Source organism: Tachypleus tridentatus, chromosome 13 (assembly GCF_004210375.1).
Source record: "Tachypleus tridentatus isolate NWPU-2018 chromosome 13, ASM421037v1, whole genome shotgun sequence".
Taxonomy (NCBI): Eukaryota; Metazoa; Arthropoda; class Merostomata; order Xiphosura; family Limulidae; genus Tachypleus; species Tachypleus tridentatus.
This window is the reverse complement of record NC_134837.1, coordinates 92568782-92590198: the sequence shown is the minus strand read 5'-3', so window position 1 is coordinate 92590198 and position 21417 is coordinate 92568782. Positions and strand designations below refer to the sequence as shown.

At 32.3% G+C, this 21417-nt stretch overlaps 1 protein-coding gene across 1 annotated transcript in view; it reads left to right on the top strand.

Moving 5' to 3' along the window:
- The window catches only part of LOC143241089 (teneurin-m-like), a 262242-nt gene extending 244063 nt beyond the window's left edge, over positions 1-18179 (top strand). Inside the window, 8 exon segments of the mRNA XM_076484616.1 lie at positions 781-938; positions 1590-1739; positions 1741-2635; positions 9469-9734; positions 10393-10701; positions 13545-14109; positions 14112-15146; positions 15619-18179. Of these exon segments, the coding sequence (XP_076340731.1) occupies positions 781-938; positions 1590-1739; positions 1741-2635; positions 9469-9734; positions 10393-10701; positions 13545-14109; positions 14112-15146; positions 15619-16499 (4259 nt within the window). The 3' untranslated portion in view covers positions 16500-18179.
- Positions 18180-21417: the final 3238 nt, after the last annotated feature.

Below are 21417 nucleotides of genomic sequence, written 5' to 3'. Positions count from 1 at the left end.
CGTTGAGTAACATCAAACTTATGATTTCATGGATTAATTCGTAGTGTTTTAACAATATATATTTTCAGTGCAGCTTGATGTGTAATGATAGTTCAAGAATATATACATTTTTATTCATAAATCAATGTGGATAATTACAGTTAGGATGTTATAGATTTTAACGGTTAATAACATGCATAGGAAGCAATCGTGAGTTGCGAATCCTGATTTTGTCTTCTTATTTGAGAAAACCCTGATTACGGATAATATCATAAATATATTAAATTTTCAGACTTTATTTTATTAGATATTAAATCTTATTTATGAGTTTCCACTTTGGAAATTATGAATTAATACTAATTACTCTCATACATACAGATGAGTAATTAGTTTAAGCAATTAAGAAGGAATTATCCGTTAAGATCTATATACTTTAGATTTAAGTATGATATTTTACTGAATTAAACATAGGTTAATTTTATAAAATATAAGGTATTTCATAAACAGTAATTTTTGTTTATTGTGAGTCTCGACAAAGTAACGTGTTAAAAATTTAGTGTTAGAATTTTGGTTTCTCTGATTCTGTGCATTAATGTTTTAACTAACATCTCCTATTCATAACAATAAAGTAACAATGTAATAGCGAAAATTGTTTACTCCTTTATCTGTAAGTCTTGCGTGATACTATACTGCTTAACAAATAAGCTTAAATTATAGAATGTTGCTGTTATTTGCCAATATTTAGTTCGATGTTTCTTGTGATACTATACGCTTCTGATCACACTCTGCTTTGTTTTCAAGGAATTGCAATATCACCTCAGAATGAGATGTACATTGCTGACGGTACAAATATTCGGATTGTGGATCGCGATGGCATTATCCATACTCTTTTAGGCGATCATTATCACAAGCGTAACTGGGAACCGATATCTTGCAGTGGAACAGTAAAACTAAACCAGGTGTGATCTGTATATTTTTATTTCAAATTTTATGTCTGTAACAAAATTTGATGTAGCACATGGTTTTAGATAATTGAAATATGCTGTTTTATATCACGCTGCAGTTTCTAACTGTAAGTAGATTATAATGAATAAAAGCATATATTTAAATAATTCTCAGTGTTGTTGAAAGAACAGGATGAGATAAAATATTTGAAATAAAAAAAATATTTTACGACAGAAAACGTTAAGAATCAACTCGCATTTTGTCAGTAATGTATAGGGCGTACTTAAAATCGAAATATGTGTGCATATTATTATATGACAACCTTTCAATAAAAGTGACTGTATGCTATGTATAGGTAAGCTTTAGGTATTATTGAGTTTTTGTCCGAGTCGTTGTCTCTAAAAACATCTTGATAACGCAATTTGCTCTAGAATATGAATATGTTCATTTAAAAACATTATTGTACCATAGTTTATTTTGCTCTATCCAAAGTTTTAATAAAAAAGAAATAATAAAAATTGATTTTTTGTAAATATATATCAGTACCTAAAGAACTATAGCTTTAACAAAATAATTGCTTTTAAATTTTTGTTTCTATTTTATTCTCATTTCAATATGTATTTAAAATTTCTAAAGGTCATTACCACTGTATAAACTTTCTTTAGGTCAGCCTTCGTTGGCCTACAGAATTATGTCTGAATCCTTTGGACGGTTCTTTGCACGTATTGGATGATCATATGGTTCTTCGAATTACCCAGGATAAGCGCTTGAAAGTTGTAGCTGGTCATCCTTCCCATTGTCTAGATTCTACTGTTTCCCTTGAAAAAAAATGGCATTGCTATACAGAGTTACTTAGAATCTCCTCAAGGTATTGCATTTGATCCCAATGGAGATTTGTATATTGCCGAAAGCGATTCACAATTGGTTAACAGAATTCGCGTTGTTGGCAACGATGGAAGAATGTCGCTCTTTGCTGGAGCAGAATTGAACTGTAGCTGTTTAGAAGAAACCTGTAAATGTTTTGACGGAAACAATTTTCTAGCAACAACATCCAGATTTAATACCATTTCTTCCATAACAGTAACACCTGACGGAATTCTTTACATATCTGATCAAGGAAATTTAAGAATTCGATCAATTTCAGCATCTCTTCTTCAGCCGAACGACTTTCAGGAATATGAGATTTATTTTCCTCAGACACAAGAGCTTTACGTTTTCAACAGACACGGGCAACATATTGCAACTAAGAATATTTTAACTGACAAGACAGTGTATACTTTTTCTTACAATGTAAATACTAGTTTCGGTAAGCTAAATACTATTACTGATGCAGCTGGTAACAAAATCTACATCCTAAGAGATTACAGCAACCAGGTGAATACCATTGAAAACACACAGGGTGGCAAATGTAGACTGAAAATGTCCCGTATGAGAATGCTTGAGAGCTTCACTACACCAGACAATTTCAAGACAGTATTTGACTATTATGGAAGTACTGGGCTGTTGACCAGCAAAATCGATAGTTCGGGAAGAGCTTATATTTACATTTACGATGACTATGGCCGGCTAACAGAAGCAGTATCACCTATTGGCGAAAATATAAAGTTGTCCTATAATCTCAGCACCAAAGGCGCTTCAGTTACTATTACCCGTGGTAATACGGAGCCAGCGTCACTTATTATAAAGGGATCTGACGTAATAATAAAAATAGGTACGACTACCATTTATTTATTTCAAATACTTAAATAAAATGTTTAAATGAAAAAGTTCACAACTGTATATTCTTTAATATTTTCATAATTTTCTCTTTTCCGAGTTTTATGCGTTTTGCATGTAGAACAGACTAAATTTAAAAACAATACAGTTTAGCAGATCGCACTGAGCTCCAATTCTTCATCTTAAATGTTACTTTGACGTTTTCACTTTTAATGAGTCTAATTAGTTTATGGAACATATCTGAGAAGTTTTGACAACATCAATCAAGATGTAACATATTAAGTCATATGTTCTACATATATAGCCTCAATAAGAAATAAGTATCTTCTCTTAACCAGTAAGTTGTTTTTTACAATTCAAGACTGTTATATGGATTTCACACCTGCCCTCTGATTTATATTTCATTTTCTACTTTAAGAGTTATTTTATTGTTATATGTGTTTGCTAATGTGTCTTATCATGAAAATCTTGAAATAAAGTTTACTTAGGTATTTCTTATAATATCGAGAATAGTATATAATATTTTGAACTGGAAAATGTTTGACAGGGAGAAAGTTTATAAAAAAACTATAACAGTGTTGATTTATATCAATTATGTAATCTAGTTTTGTATAAAAGATATCAGTTTATGAAATCTAACAATATAAGATTGTTGTTTCATAAATAATTTAAATCTCGATGCAATTGAAGAAGCGTGCTAAAGGCTAAAACGATAGATAAGACTTTCTATTTAAAATCGACCAATACTTGGGTGTGAAACTAGGCTGCGCATCAAGTATTTCCAAACGCATCTCACGAGCTTGTGAGAAAAAAAAAACTAATCTCTAGTAAATATTTCCAAATTACCAGGCTGATAAAGCAGTAGAAAACGCATCGGACTTTAAACAGGTGTTTGTAGTGTGCTATTAAATCCTGCGAATTGGAATATAAGATTTGGCGGCTTATCGACAACTTTAATAATGTTGAAATGCCAACGCAAACATTAAGTAATTTATCAAGTATATAATATAATTTACCATTTTGATACAAAAAAGGTGCACACAACAAATAACAAGGCTGCACATATCACTAACTAAAAATTACAGCTTATTCACCACTCAACATGTTGTCACGTATTTGTCATGTGCTCAACCGAGAAACCATGTTTACTAATTATTGCAATATCCTCACAAACAACAACAACGTAATCTTCAACTACCAGTAATATAACAAGTACACCTCTACTGATTTTATCTAGTTTACAAATACTGGCATTTAAGAAGAATATTTTTTAATGGATATTATACCTATAAAACAGGGTTTTAAATAAAAGTCTGAGCGCTTTCAAAAGGTTTGGTTTGCTTTGCTTGTTTAGAATTTCGCGCAAAGCTATAGGAGGGCTATCTGCGCTAGCCGTCCCTAATTTTATCAATGTAAGACTAGAGGGAAGACCGCTAGTCATCACTACCCACAGCCAATTCTTGGGCTACTCTTTTACCAACGAATAGTGGGATTGACTGTAACTTTATAACGCCCCCACGGCTAAAAGGGCGAGCATGTTTGGTGTGACAGGGATTCGAATTCGCGACCCTCAGATTATGAGTCGAGTGCCTTAATCACCTGGCCATGCCGGATTCTTTCGAAAGGTGAACCTTTCTTCTTCAGGAGCAAATTGTAATTCATATCATGAAATTGGGAACTGGAAAAAGATTTAAGAAGAGAAGGACATACATATCTCCTAATTTAATAATCACTTTGTTTATGCTTCAGTAGATTGTTTAAAATCCATCTTCAGTTTATTATAGGATTATTATATAACGGACATTGAAAATTAAAAAAACAAAAAAGGATTTCTTTCGAAAAAATAACATTTGTAACATAATACGTTTTCATTAATATGGAAACTGTACCTCACTGGTGGTTAAAAAAAAGCGAATAAACATACAGCAGTAATTGTAATTACCTCCCAATGGCACAACAGTATGTATCTGGACTCACGCCTTTAAAAACTGCGTTTCAATACTCGTAAGAGGTAGAGCACAGATAGCCCATTGTGCTTAACTATAAAGAAAGAAATATACAATTTATTGTAATCATTATATATACCATTTCACACAAGAAAATAATATTTCTTTTAAAATATATTATGGGAATACTGCTCCTCTTTATTACACAGATGAATTACACGTTTAAAGTTAAATGAAAATGTATTAACTTGAGAGCTATTGTTCAGGTTTTAACTTTTATAGTCTCTCTCTCTCACACACATACTCGGGGTTTGGGTATGATATGTACGTACCATAGAGGGTCAGGTGCTCTTTGACCTCTTCCTGCTATAGTCTTTCTATTTCAGTAGTTTGGTTTGGTTTGAATTTCGCACAAAGCTACTCGAGGGCTATCTGCGCTAGCCATCCCTAATTTAGCACTGTAAGACTAGAGGGAAGGCCGCTAGTCATCACCACCCACCGCCAATTCTTGGGCTACTCTTTTCCCAACGAATAGTGGAACTGACCGTTACATTTTAACGCTCTCCCCCCCCCCGGCTGAAAGAACGAGCATGTTTAGTGTGATCTATTTTACTTGTATAGGGTATAAAACCTAAGCCAGAAAGTAATAGCACTGGGCAGTTAGGCAGAAGAGAAATAGTTTTATAATATTTTGCGTTTCTAAGAATCGTGTGAAAAGAGCATTTTCTATTAGAACAATTTTACAAATCAATAAATATCATAATGCTTCTACGTGTTATGAATTCGATTTTAAATGCACGGTAGTTATGTTCATAGAATGTTTATCTAAGAGTATTAATAATTTTCTTCTATGGGCTATTTATCAACCCATAATGACGTCTCTATATTTCAAGTCATTAATTCTATGTTCACAATAGGAAGAACAATAAAACTGTCGTTACATATACGTGTATTGTAAACTGTTTCTGTTGTCTAACAGCATAGTAGTTATGGATTTACATATTCTAAATGATGTTAACATACTGTTATCTTTCGCAGTATTAAAAGTAAGGAATGTCATCGACACAATGTTCAGTAATATGTTGGAAAATAAATCTAAACCAGAACTTGAAATTAAATACGAAGAAACTAACAAATGTTTATCTATTTGGGTGTGATCATTGTTATGTTATTTCATATAATCCTTTCATTCGGAAAACTGGTATTGTATTACCCTGTCTTCTTAAAATTAGTCTATACTTTTTCGAAGCCGATATGTAGAGGGCGTTGTTTAAAAGACCAATTTTTAGTATATTTTATAAGAGAAAAAACGCAGTTAACTTTTAGATGATTATATCTGAGTTTACGAACATTTTACCTACCGTATATGAGAAGAAATGGGTGGAACGTTATTTACTATAGAAAGTTGTATGTTTTGCGTCAACATTTTGAATATACGCCTTTTTTTTCAAGAGATTACACAACAAGGTATAATCATGCCTTATTGTACAAAATCAAATGCATAACTTTTAAGCATTGTTCGAATGTTTGTTGTTTTTTATATGTACATATACATATAGGATTGTGGCGTCACAATTTAGACATACAGTTCTGAAAACACAATATTACAGATTGTTGTGTGGAAATTGTTGTAAAGTAGGAGAAGTGAACATAAACTAAACAGTAACGAAACTAAAGGACGACAATAGATTAAATATGTTTCCTTAACAATCAATACGTGTATAGTCTAATATACACAAATCACGTAAAACAAATGTATTTTCACTATATCATCTCGACCATATCAAAACGTACTACAATAAGTGAACTAATGAACATAAACAAAATATTCCGCATCAAATTCCATCACAGAAGCCTTGTATAACGGTAAATAATTTTTCTTATAAAAAATCAATAACAATCCGTTCACAATTTTTTTTTAAACACAAGAAACAACACAACTGTTTCAACAAGAAGAGCAGCAAATCTTACAGGTACCTCGAGTATTGCATTATCAATAATACAAGAAATATTAAAATTAAACAAATATATTTTTTAAAATCATATCTACCAATCATAATAATAGAAAAAGGTAGCAGTATACTTAAACTAATTTAAAAAAGCGCGTATTAAATAAGTATTGTGGGTGCATTTCAGAGATACTAAAACTGTAGTTTAGTGACAAAATTGTAAAGTTTGTGGGTATATGTAAATTAAAGAAAGAAAATGTCTTTAAATATAGGTATCTCAAAACACGTCAGTTTGTTCTATAAACTTGAACAAAATAAAAGTAACTAGTCATATATAACAAAAACCACAAACCACCATAAGCTAATAGCAATTCTTCTTTCACTGTAACCATCCGTTTTAAAATAGAAAAGTCTGAGAAAAAAATTATTCAGAAATTTTGCTTATCAAGTAAAAAGTCCTAAAGTAAATAAAAACAAAGTATGGTACTTTTAATTACCAAAATGGTTGTACTTACGGTGCATAACACAAAAGTTTATAAAATGTTTTCACCCAAAAACACTTGTAATTTGCTTTTAACACTAATGTGTGATACACTATCCTTACCAATATATTTTATAACCGTTTAACTTATATTCGATCATAGTTTCTTTGTTACTTGTGTTTTGAATAATTTCTTTTAAATAATCTTTTCAGATAAGTACAGTGTTTATTCAAGAATACATTAATTCTCTAAATGTTTAAACGTCATCACCTCGCACACATTTGACACGTATAGAAAAAAAATGAAATAATGTTTTAAATTTTAACCAGAATTATCACTCCATTGTGAAATCGTTCAATTAAGTTGAAAAATTCTGGAGCTAGAAATGTTGTGCTTATTTCTGTTAATACCGTTAAACAACTCCAGAGAACATCCGCTTCGATGTTTCAAAAAACATACACGTATTTTACAATCAGTTGAGCAACTGAAGGGCTGTTTATAAGACCTTAGATGAAAAATCTATGGTAAAATAGAAGGATAATAAGACAGATACAAAATAAGGTTTAAAACAGACTATGCCAATCAATTCAAAAATTGGTTTAATATCCGTAGACGATTCCGCTTCAGTAACAACTGTCTTTTTAAACTAAGAATCAAACTTGCACTCCGCAATCCCGAAAGCTATTATTTTACAAAACTGTAGTTTTCTACTTAATTAGCTGTCAGAACGTATCTTTCAGTCAATTAACAAAAAATTAAACAGTGCGAAAAACAGTAAGCTTTCTCTTCAGAGGGATTAATAGAAAATTAGCTCTATAGTTACAATACGAGATTATCAAATCGAACATTAACACACTAATGTAAGTCAGTTAGTCAAAGAAGCTTTTTTCTATTCAGTTTAGGCCGCTTATTGCTTCTCATGCTAATAATAATCTTAAGTTTTTAACTGAGCAATTAAGATTCGTGCCATATATGTAGGTTTTAGCTTTCAGTTGGCTAGTCTAACCTGTTGGCTTTTCATCCTACTTTTTGCCACATTTTACGTATAGGTATAATATTTATCCAGTGATATTAAATACGATCACCCACTTATCACGGCAGTAATCCTAGCATTATTGTTGGCTTACCAATTATATTGTTGCTATGTTATTTTAATTTAAAGATTAGGATGAGTCTGGCCTAGTGATTCAAGTAGCTGAATGATATCTGCCCTTTCAGCTGTGAAGCTCTATTTCGATGATCCCTCTATCCCGTTATGATCAGTCTAGACTGCAAGAGCAACTGACTGATTTTCATCCTTCTGGTCAACATTTGTAAATAAGAAATGACTATATCTGAACTATATATGATAACTGAGACCATTTTGTTCTTATATCGCTTCAAATGCAGTTCAGGTTAGAAATTCCAATGCCACTATTAGCTTCAATATTTTTACTTTTAAAGTACACTTTTATATTTAGAGGTTACTATAATCTCTATAAATTTATCTGTTAGGCCATGTGCTGCTACCATTTGATTAACTGATTGATAACTGTGTTTGTTGCACAATGGGGAGTATACTACAAAAAGAAATATTACGCTACTATATCCATCAAATATTAAGTTCCTTCCAGTTTGAATTTTTACAAAAAACACTTTTTTTAAAAACAATAATGTGTTTGAAGTTAAGAAGTGAACTCGTGTGTTTTACCCTTAGTGAAAAACTTGCTTTAAAGACCACTACTGCACCGTGTTTGAGATTTCTATAATTTTTATACAAAACATCCACAGTCAAACATGAAACTTTTAGTTTATCAAAATAAATATATTTCATTGAAATAGTTGATTACTAGATAAGAGTTTTACAAGGAAAATAAAACTATTGTAAATACGTTGGTATACATATGCCACAATAATTGTAAAGTTTGTATGCTTGTGTGCGTTTATTTGAGAGTGAAGCCTTATTTGTTCTATCTGCTTGAAGAAAAATACTTTTGATATGACAAAATGAGATACGCCACTTAAAGTAGGAAAGAGTATTAGAATTCATATATGTATGTATGTGTGTGTGTGTATCGAAATAATTTAATTAAGTTTACTGTATCTAAATCAAATAAATGACTTAGAAATAATGTTCTGTGAAAATTACGAAGAAACAGTACATAATAATCGGAATAAGTTTATAAATATAATCTAGCTTAAACAGATGTATTGTTAACATATTTAAAGTAGCAATATTCTAAATGTCGCAAAAGTAGAATTTGATTAAATTCATCTAAAAATTTGGATGAATTTTTCTAAAATGAAATAAAAACAAATATGTATAAAAGTATGTAAGGATTTTGGATGAAACATTGGCCATGTTTTATAAAACAAAAGATAGAATACAACTGAAACTTTATATTCACTTTACAATGTTCAATATAGTTGCCATCACTTTCTACAAGTACATATGTTTTGCTTTATTTTCAGGAGATACTGAGGACCGAATCACTGAGCATATAGACGGCAGCTTTACGACGAAGTCAAAAGACTCTAGCATTACACATATAGAAATGGTTCCACATCCTGTTTTTCTGAAAAACAGTCCTTTGTGGGCAGAAATATTTCCTTCCCCTGTTCGATTAAAAATATCTTTATATGACGACCTGTTTCAGAAGTTTGAGTGGCATTATTACGTCAGAAGAGAAGACAAAAGACGAGATGAGAAAATAATGCAGATTGGTAGAAAACTTAAGGTATAAATCTACTAATAAGGCCAAGTGCCAAGTTAGATAACTTTAGTCCTATCCATACTCTTGTAAATATATTTCGTTTTTTGTCTAAAATACTCGGTCTGAGAAACCTAAGCAGATTGTGTATTAGCGTTATTCGTGTTATTGTATTTTAGGATTGTATGTTTTTCTATATAATAAGTGGAACGTTCATTTCCAGAATATACAATGGTAAGAATGAAAATGAATGAATTCGGTATGAACCAATGAGATCAATGTTTATTTTTTTTTTTTTTTTTGTTTTTGCAAAGATCATTTCTGAGAAACGCTGCCCAGCAGAAGTGGCTGTTTTCAAACTTTTTGAGTTGCATTTTCAAACGAGTAGTATTATGCCACTTTAATAGCAGAGAGGATGGACGCGATATTTTCAAATTAAATTTATATTTTATTATATACGCTTTTCTCTTGTGAAATAATAAGTTCTTAGGGTTAAATATGCACTTTACACCAACAGATGCATAGTTAACTGAATAACATTTAGATGTAAACATAGTTTTAATACTATACTTGACTCAAATTGGAAACATTATTACAAGTTATGCATAGAATAATATATATGAATCCTGTTCAGGAGAGAATTTTATGAAATTTCTCTTGTTTTTAATTCTACAAAACCCCCAAGGTAAATGACGAAACACTGCTGGCTGTGGAGTTGGATCGGAAACAATACTATGAAACTGTGTATGACAAAAAGCAAATCCCACTGGTCTCTGTCCATTACAACGCTTTAGGTCACCCACTTCAGTGGATCCCTAGACTCAATATCACTGGTGTTCAGTTGGAATATGATAGGTTTGGGCGACTGTCAAAATGGACAAGAGGCTATTTATCAGAACGTTACTTCTTCGATATCCATGGTCGTCTGGCAGAGGTCAGATACTCTGATAATAGTGCTATAATGTACAAGTACGAAGACGGTCGCATGAGCTTGGTAATTAATATGTATTTTTTCATCTTTATCTTTTTTTATAAGTAAACTTCTGAAAAAAAAACAGTGTGTTTTTTGTCGAACATAGGATTTTCAATGAAGTTTTACAGGCGTTGATTTTTTTCACACATTACTTCTAATTAAATCAAAATGATTCTTTGATCAAAATATACGCCTTCTATGAGTTTAAATTTTAATCAGCTCATACAAGACATTCTATTTATTCCATACCTATTGAATAAAGATAATACGCTCTTACATAATTTAAAAGTATTTCGACACTAGTAGTTTGGTTTTTGGAATTTCGCACAAAGCTACTCGATGGCTATTTGTGCTAGCCGTCCCTAATTTAGCAGTGTAAGACTAGAGGGAAGGCAGCTAGTCATCACCACCCACCGCCAACTCTTGGGCTACTCTTTTACCAACGAATAGTGGGATTGACCGTCACATTATAACGCCCCCACGGCTGGGAGGGCGAGCATGTTTGGCGCGACTCGGGCGCGAACCCGCGACCCTCAGATTACGAAGCGCTCGCCTTAACGCGCTAGGCCCTGCCAGGCCCCTCGACACTAGTAATATAAACAGTTGTAACTACGGGTTGTTTTTCTTTCAGTGAGAGAAATTTGACACATTAAAAGCTTAAAATGTTTCAAAACAACACATATAATCCGAGAAAATGTGAAGTGAAAGTTATTTATATTTCTTATTATTCTCACTAAAACTGTTTGGTTTAAAAAGTTGTGGTGTTATAGAGATTTTTGAACAGCACAAAAGTTTTGCAAATTTTCTCAAGTTTCGACACTTCATGTAAGTGTATAAAGTAATAAGTATTCTTTTAAATATAGGGTATAACTAACGTGAGAATGTCTCAGAATGTGTTCCATGAGGTGTATGTTTACTATTCACAACTTCACAATATTACAGTGCAAACTTCTACATTTTTAAAATCGCTTCAAGCGATACTTATTTATCGACAAGAACTTAGAATATTCTAAAACTCTTGAATATGTGGGAAACTTTATTTTGTCTGAGATGCCCCAGGTGATATTTTTTATCAACAACGACATTGTACATTTTAAAACTTTCTGAATAGCCAGGAATGTTTAATTTGTGTGACCATCATAAGTTGAGTTTCTTTTTAAACAAAATTATGAACGTTATTTATTTTAGATTGATTAATAAATTGTAAGTTGTAACTTTAAATGACTTAATAAACTATATATATACAATTCTACCTAGTTTGTGAAAATATGCTTTAGCTTTTAGCTCTGACAGCAATTGGTCTCGATAGGACTACTTGTATTTTATATTGAAATACAATTTCAAAAAGTCACGTTATGAAAATAATGAAAGGATATTGCTAAAGAATGGTGAGATATCACATTAATTGGCGTTTTTACAAACTTAGCTTTTATTTACATGCCATACTTGTACATTAAGTACATGACATTTACGATGTTTAATAAGAAAAAGAAACCCCCAATACTAGCCCACGAGGTATAGACAGAAAGAAAAACAACTGTTACATATATATATTTCGTACAACATATACTACAGAGTGATTATAAGGCAAACTTCATAATTAATTATTTTTCCTTATAAAGTACTTGCTTATAAAGTACTAAGGGAGTTAAATTTCACCAAAGATATACTGATAAAAGGGTTTATTGAGAAACGTTTGGGCAAGATACAGGACTTCCAAAAAGTATTCCAAAAGGTATTCAGTAGGCTTTATATCCTTCTCAATCAAATAGACTATTCAGTTTATTCTTAAATGAAGCCACTGCAAGCACCACCTGTTGTGGACAGTGTTCTTTGATCTTCATAATAACCTACACATTGATATATAACTTATTTTAAAATCTTCTGTTGTTGAAAGGAATAAAAAGAGAGTGAATAAAAGCAGTGATAGTTTGCGAAAAATAATTTTAAGTGTACAGTTTAGTATGGTTCAGAAATAACCTACTGTTTTAAGACTTTTCTGAAAAAGGCTTGTGATTCTCAAAGAGCTTTTAGAAAATAGCTTTCGTTCGATACAAGTAGCTTTTAAGTTAGTTTGACTGCTTGCTTTAAGACTAAAAGCTACAAAATCGGTTATCTGTGTTGCTCACACTACTGGTATCGACGCATGATTATAATGTTATCAGCCCTTCAGGCTTACCACTGCCACCAGAGGGCCAGCTTTTAAGAAATAATCACTAATTGTTTGTTTGTGTTTTGAGGCAAAACCACATTAGGATATCTGCTGTTTCCTCAATCACGAACAACTGAATTCTGGATTTTAGTGCTGTAAGTCCTTAAACGTATCGTTGTCCACACGGTGGAACATAATGAACGTGTATGATTATGTATGTTTGTTATACTCATCAAAGGTTTATTTATTTTATCATTATTTGTAGTTAAGCACAAAGCTACACCATGGGCTATCTCTGCTTTGCTCACCACGGGTATCGAAATTAGGTTTCTAACGTTATGAATCCGCAAACGTACAGATGTGCCACTAGGGGGTTCCTCAAAATACTAAGGAGTAACCAAAATTTGAAAACTATTGTTCTAACGTAATATAGTTTTGGAACTAAAACAGTAATAAAATTTGAAAACTATTGTTCTAATGCAGTTAAGTAAGTTAGTGCAGTAAGTAAAAAACAAATCTAGAGAATATATAAATATATTAATTAGAATATATTCTTAAAGTTGTTAATATTTTAATGGAATTCATTTTTGAAAGATCCTGTAGTGTTTATTACATTATTTATATTAAAACACTTTGGAGTAACTTTAATGTCGATTAAACTCTTTACTTTCTTAAATGCTTTACAACTTGACAGTTTTTTATTATTTTTTAGCCGACAGAAATCATCCTTCAGAGTGGAAGCCGTTACATTTTAAAGTATGACGCATCAGGAGGTTTACAAGCTGTGATTACACCTAACGGAAACAAACATGAAATATCAAAACAGATTTCTTTTGGATTTTATAAATTTCTGTACGTTGCTCCTGGTATAAAAAATCCATATATATTAAATTTCAACCATCGAGGTGATATTATTGCGAAACTTTATCCAAATGCCAAAGGTAGAGTGTTTCATGTGTACGACAAACAAGGAAAACTGGAAACCATCTTCTGCGGTGGAGAGAGGACAGATTACCGTTATATTAAAAAAAATGGACAAGTAAAAAGTATTCTGAAAAGCATCATTGATCTTGATTACAGGGTAGATTACAACTATCATGGAGCTGTCGTCACAGAAGAGAAGCATCGTTACAGTGGTAGAAGTGGATTTAATGGGGCCAAGATCAAATACCACTACGATGGTCGTCTTTCTTCCGTTCAAGTCGACGTAAACGGAAAAACCAAAACTGAAACTATTTATCGTTACAACAGTGAAACCGGAGTGTTGGAACAGGTGAAAATTTTCGTGTTTATCGATCCAATATGAACAGCATTGTCATTCAAGGCGACTCTAAGCATAATTCTAAAATCATTAAAATGGATTCGTATGGTCGCATCGTTGTCTTAGCAATGACTTTATGGAACAAAGAAGTTTTTTTCTTTAATCTCCATTATGATAATCGAAGTCGAATCAGACAAACCCTACTCAAAATTGGCAGAGATGGGTCGGTTATAGTCACGAACTATACCTTCAGTATAGATGGATTTCTGGAGTCAGTTACCGGATCTCAAACATGGCGTTTTATTTACGACATTAATGGAAACATAAAAAGTATATGGGATGGATTCCGGCAGATCCCTCTTCGATATAATGAAAGGGACAGACTCATAGGATATGGAGATGTAGAACTGTACGCTGTTGACAGTCGTGGATTTGTAATTTGCCGGGGAGAAGAAAAATTCCAATTTAATGCCAAAGGTCAATTAACGTTGGCTTTTGAACTACATCAGTATGAAGTAAAGTATTTTTATGATGCCAATGACAGATTAATAGCCCGAAAAGATCACCGAGGAAATATCACTCAATTCCTTTATTCAGACCCCATACATCTACATCTGATAACACACTTGCACTACCCCATTAATAACTTAACTTTCTTCCTAATTTACGACATCAACAACCATCTTATACACATGAACCAGGACAAAACCAAATATTACGTTGCGACAGATCATATTGGAACACCTATCACAGTGTTTACTTCTGAAGGAAATGTTGTTAAAGAAGTACATCGAACACCTTTTGGTCAAGTTATTGCAGACTCGAATCCAGAATTCATCCTAGCAGTTGATTTTCAGGGAGGGTTCAGAGATCCCCTGACTCAGCTAATTCATTTTGGTAGTCGAGTTTACGACCCATTTGGAGCACAATGGTTAACTCCGAACTGGGAAGATATCCCAAACTTACTAAGAAGACCATACAACATTCATCTTTATCGTTTCCACGAAAACGACCCAATCAATCAAGAATATGAAGAAAGAACAATTTTGAATGGTAAAATATCTACTTTTGTAAGCATTATAGTCAAGGAAACAAATACAAAAGCTCATTAGGTTATCGAAATATAAGGAGAGAAAGATACTTACATGGTTGGATAGTAAAATTGCGTATTCGATAATAGGTTCTACTGATTAATTAATTTTAAATGACTGTAAAGTATTAACAGTTTAATATTAGGTTATTTTATATCTAAAAATACGCTGATTCCATTTTTTACACTTTGTGTAGCTTATTTCCACTTATTACTTTCCATATATTTTTAATTATGAGATCAATTGTTATACTGGGTGGTATATATGAATTTTTTTAGTGCATGCGTCAAACATATAAGAATGTGAATATATTATGCACACTTTCTAATATAGAAGACATACAAGCAATATCTATTCTGATTCATAAGACTGTTGCATTATGATTTACTTCAAACAGACTTACAATTCTATGATTCATTTTTATTTTATTTTAGAACTACCTGAATGGCTGACAGCTCTTGGTTACGACATGAATAAAGTACTGTTTCCAACACAAAAACCCTGTGTTAAAAGATCTACATCAGTGATAACGCAGCAAGCTCTACCAGTCATATCAGGGTTGAGTTGTAAGGTTCAGGTTATCAGTAATGAATTCTACAAGTTCAGCACTGTTCCACAGACTGGAGTAAAGATTGTTAGTAATTTTATGCATCATATCGGTTCAAGAATTGCTAACCTTCCTTCAATCTTAGGAGATGGTGTTCTCCTGTCTAATCAAAATGGCTGTGCTATCGTACGGATTTTGAGTGGAACTCCGCCGGTTTTAAGAGATGTTGTTGGTTTTGTGTTTAATGATACATTCATGTTAGATTTCTACTTCTCTCACGATGGTTACGATTCCTTTTATTTTGTGCAACCAGAACTTAAAAAAGCACAAAAAGATTGGGACCAGCTTCGACGCCTAGATTCAATGTTTAATGTTACCATAGATGCTGTAAAGGAAGACGATAGCTTCCCCGGTAGCTCTCAGATGGATATCAAACTCCAAGGTACTTATATTATACTAAATATTCGATATGGCTCAACTCCTGAAAGAGAGAAGGAACGTTTGCTTTTAGATGCTAAACGCAGAGCTGTCGAAAAGGCATGGCAACAAGAAGTGAATCTAGCTGAAAGCGGTCACCGTGGCTCAAAAGATTGGAGTAAGACAGAGAAAGAAAGCTTGTTATCAACAGGAGTGGTTCCATGGTATCATGGTATTAATTTCCACGATATACATGGATATCCACTGCTAGCAGACGATCCAACAAATGTACGTTTTGAAAACAAAAGCTCTAGAAAACGAAGAGTTCGGCTTCGCAAAAGACCAGGATGAAGAATTAATGTTAACAGCAATGATTGTTATTTTATACTTGCTACTTAACGCTATGAATATACTTGTAGTTTTATGTGAATCTTTATGAGATGCACCCGTCTATGTATGTATGTGTTTAATACACATAACTATATGTCTCTATATGTATATGGTGTAATATGTATTCTTGAGACTTGAGAAAACTAACAGAGCACCCAGCTAATGTGAAGGTATAAATGTACTTTATCTTTCAAAATTATATAAATGGATTTGTGATACTGCAAATGCTGAGTGAGAGTAGAGACCAATGGAGCTTAATGAAGTTTAATAGTATTAACTACACCTGAGGAAGAAAAAACATCAATTACAGAATGGGAATAAAATATTTAATTAGAATATTTCAAATTAATTCTGAAACTTTTGTTATTTAAAACCCTACATATATGTGTTCACATTAGAATCGGTAGAATACAAACTGATAGATGAGCTTTCTTCAACATGACTATTGTTGGTCGTTCATATCGTAGTTGTTGTAAAGATATCCCTAAGTAATGAATCTCTGTGAAATACATTAATGTGTATGAAAACACCTAGTTTGGATGACATTTCATACTTTCTCAGTAAGATTAATAATCAAATTATTTACGAATGCTAACGAAAAAGAAAATGTCTTTTCCTATGCATTTATCGAAATGAGTTGCGATTGCAAACACTCCATGGAAACTTGTAACAGCAGCAAAAACAAAACAAGAAAACAATATGCTGAGAAGCAAATAAATCCATTTTCTTTACCATTAGTCAAGTGTTATTTTATAATCTTGAAAGGTATTGTAATTCAAGATCGTGATCATTTAAAATAACAAATACCCTTGCTATATTCATCTATGTTATATGAAAGTGAAATATAATTTATGTTTGTAATATAATTGAAAATATATTTATTAGTCTATAAGTGCATTTGGATTTAAAACATTTACGTGAATTACGCGATGCTTATCAAGATTTGCAGGAACATGTTGTTTTAAGGTTCTCCTGTTGCTTAAATCATCCATTTCTCCCCTCATTTTCAGACTGATTTTTTAAATATTTTTCATTATAAAATTTAGTTTCCGTACTCGTTTTCAACTTGTAAGATATAAACGTAGATATGCAACCTGTGACTAACAGTACTTAAATCATGACTTAAAATTTCTTTTATTGTTAAAATTAATTAACTTTCTTTTATATTTTAAACTAGCATGTTACGTTGTACTAATTAAGGAATTTCAATCAAAAATTGTGTAAATACCAACGACGTTTTTCAAATGAATATTCATTCTATAAGAGCTTGTTTTCCTTAAGTGCGGCTAATATTTCCAAGTGCCTTACTTTCAACCACTCCTAGTACACTCCAGCATATTTTAGAGTATTTGGCTCATTTCACAGTGTCTAAACGTTTTAAATGGACACAGATCAAGTCACTAGTGCCAAAATGGACGAAGAGTTTATAACACCCTCATCACTAGCTTTTTGGGCTATATATATACATATAAAGATGTATCTATTGTGTCATTTCTTTGTTTCCGATAAAAATGCTGATAATGTCTTTGTTTATAAATGTGATAACGTGATTGAACAAACCCTAATTATATTGTGAAAAATACCTTGATGTGTACATAAAATCTGTAAGTTAAGCATAATACACGTTGAATAAAATCTATATTAAAGCTTGAGTTCTGTCTAGCGATAAAATATGTCTTGAAAAACAAAGAAGAGCACAAACAATTGGTAGTAAAGTTGTTAGTTTACTCAGATAGATGTTTCTTGCCAGGACCATTCAATATACAAAATAACATTGGAAACATATGTACAAAAGCAAGAAAGTGAATACGTATGTGACAGGAACATTCTAATGATTGTTTTCGTTTTATGGTCATTTTTTCAATCGTTTTATTCTTCCACAATGTATGAATGGACAATAATCTATATTCATTACAAACAATGATAATACAAGCCAGTATTTTATTGGGCAGTATCATAAAAAGTAACTCCCAATTAATTGTTTTTTGTTTAAAGTTGGCGCAAAGCTACACGAGGGTTATTTGCGCTAGCCATCCTAATTTAGCACTGTAAGACTAGAGGGAAGGCAGCTAGTCATCACCACCCACCGCCAACTCTTTTACCAACGAATAATGAGATTAACTGTAACATTATAACGCCCTTACGGCTGAAAGGGCGAACATGTTTGATATGAAAGGGATTCGAACCCGCGATCCTCGAATTTCGAGTCGAGCACATTAACCACCTAGCCATGCGGGATCTAACAAGCTAAGGTGCTTCTTCTTTGTCCAAGTTAATAAGTTACAAAAATGTTGGGTAGATGCAAAGAAAAACAACATAAAATTCATAACTTTCACACAATTTATTTATAACATAACATATTATTAAAGTATTCGTTATCATACCACAAAACGTTTTGTATAAGTATTAAGAACTCAATACGTATATAATTCAAATATGGCGCACACTGTATGATGGTTATAAGAAATATGTAAGACGTTTGTGTGCTCTCCTCTCCGTACACAGTGATGTTGTTTTATACACTATCTTTACACTGCGTAAATATATATGTTAGAATAATTCAGTTAAAAAAAATTACATTCATCAGAAAACAACGTGATTAAAATATCCGGCTAGATATGAGTCACAAAACTCTAAGTTGGCGCAATGTGCAACATCTTGTTTTTTACGTGACGTTCTTCACCGTTAGGTCCCTTTACCGCTAAAGTATATAGAAGAGATCAAATTCCCATAGGAACAGAGTTTGTCGCTCTGTGGAGTCGCTCGATAAGTTTTAGTTCAAACTAGGTAAGAGTCAAGTTTAACTCGGGATGTTTGAAGAATCTCTCCAGTATTGTGTATTAACTATATGAGAGACAATGAACTTCAAGAACTACTTTTTGAACCTCTTTGAACATGAACCTGATTTTCTTATCAGGTTCATCTTCAAAGTGGTCTTCCAGATTATTATATCCTTTTTGTTAATGAGTTGTTCATGAAGAGTTCAATATAAGTTAAAGTTGATCCTGTGAAACTTATTTTCCAATGTTATTAGTCATGTAATATTCAGAATATTATATTTTTACACTAAATTTTGTCATTCGGTTCGTGTGGTACAAAATGTTAACCATCATAAAAAAGCAAAACAAAACAAGAAACATACGAAATTGACTATGCATTTAGAATAGTGTACAAATAACGATATCATTTCCTACATATTCACAATAAATCCAGAATATTTCTCAGGGAGCGAAATTTAAATGTCAGAATTGCTTTTGATGGAATAAATAAGTATCTACATCGTGGATATTACCTTCTTACTTTGTTATTTAAGCACCTTCTGACCAATGGTTTATTTCTTTCATTTTAAGCAAATATCTTTATTTATAATCATTTTAGTTTTTCCCGACAACCATCAAAGAAATTTCCATGCTATTTGATGTGGTAATGTCATTATCCTTGGATTGTACCTTTAGTTGTTTATTTGCAGCGTTAATTGATCCAAGTTTCACTACAGACTTTGTAGTTTCTCTTGAAAATGTACAGTTGCTTGGCTTTTAAATTAGCTTAATTCGAAGATTCTCCTCCAATATGACATCTGTTAATTAACAATATTCTAATGAATCCATAATTTCAAGATGAACATCTGAAGAAACTAATTGGATAAGTCTTCTCAGACCTCCAAAATGTTCGCCTGAAGTCCTTTACAATGATCTAACTTTGCTTTAGTAACTTTCTTTGATGAGTCATTATTTATCTGTTTGGTAGAGAAGTCACTAATGATAGCTCGTTTTACAGTCCTCTGTTGGAAGGTTACTCCATGTAGTTGAAACTAAATAACCAATAAAATGAACAGCTGGTTGTTTCCTACTTCATTCATTTACTTTGAAAATGATTTCAAACTGTACCTGATATACTTCCCATGGCATCTTTACATCAAAATCTGTTAGTTTCTAGATTGATTGATCTCCAGTGGCACAGCAGTATGTCTGCGGACCAACAACGCAAGAAACTGGGTTTCGATACACGTGGTGGGTAGAGCACAGATAGCCCATTGTGTAGCTTTGTTCTCAACTTCAAACAAACAAACAAACAAACAAACCAGTTTCTTGATTGGACCTACAAGATTCCGTAATTATAAAAAGTTAGTGATGTTTCTGGAATATGCGAGAAAGGTACTGAAAATATAGGTTGTAAAACAGTGATGATAACAGGTGTAATCCAAATGTGTTGTCTTATTTCAAGTTGCATTGGTGAGAGATATTACGTTAATATTCTTGAGAAGATGCTTACGAAAACGTACTGAGTTGACATTTTTATTTGCCAGTTCAGTGTCTAGAAACTTTACGCTACAGTTGAAGAAACTTTGTACTTTGATTTTATCGTTGTAATCTCACAATCTTCCGTTCTTTACTGATGGTCGAGCCGTGGTTCTATAATTTTCGTCCCGGTTCGCTTCCCGTTACCTCAAATAACATAATAAAATTGCACCGTTGCTATCCGGTTTTATTTTCTTTTTTTATTGATCGCTTTTTTTTTTCATTTCTAACAAAGCTGACTGATAGGCTTAACCAAGTTCGTTGTAGACACTAACATGACAGTTTCACTTTTCGCTAAACGAAAACGCTCTCTGTAAAATAAATATTTTTATCAGCTTCCAAAAATCAAGTAGCTGTTGCGATGAATTTTCACATTAATAACGGTTGGTAAGTTAATTATTGAGATTAAACGTATCAGACACTTTGTTGTTGTTTCATTTGGTGCAAAGCTATATAATGGGTTATCTGCATTCTGTTCACCGAGAGGAATATAACGCTGGATGTTAGTGTTGTTAAATTCGCAAAGCTACTGCTGACCCACAATGAGATAATAAGATCGTTTACAGTCTGTGTCTATTTGA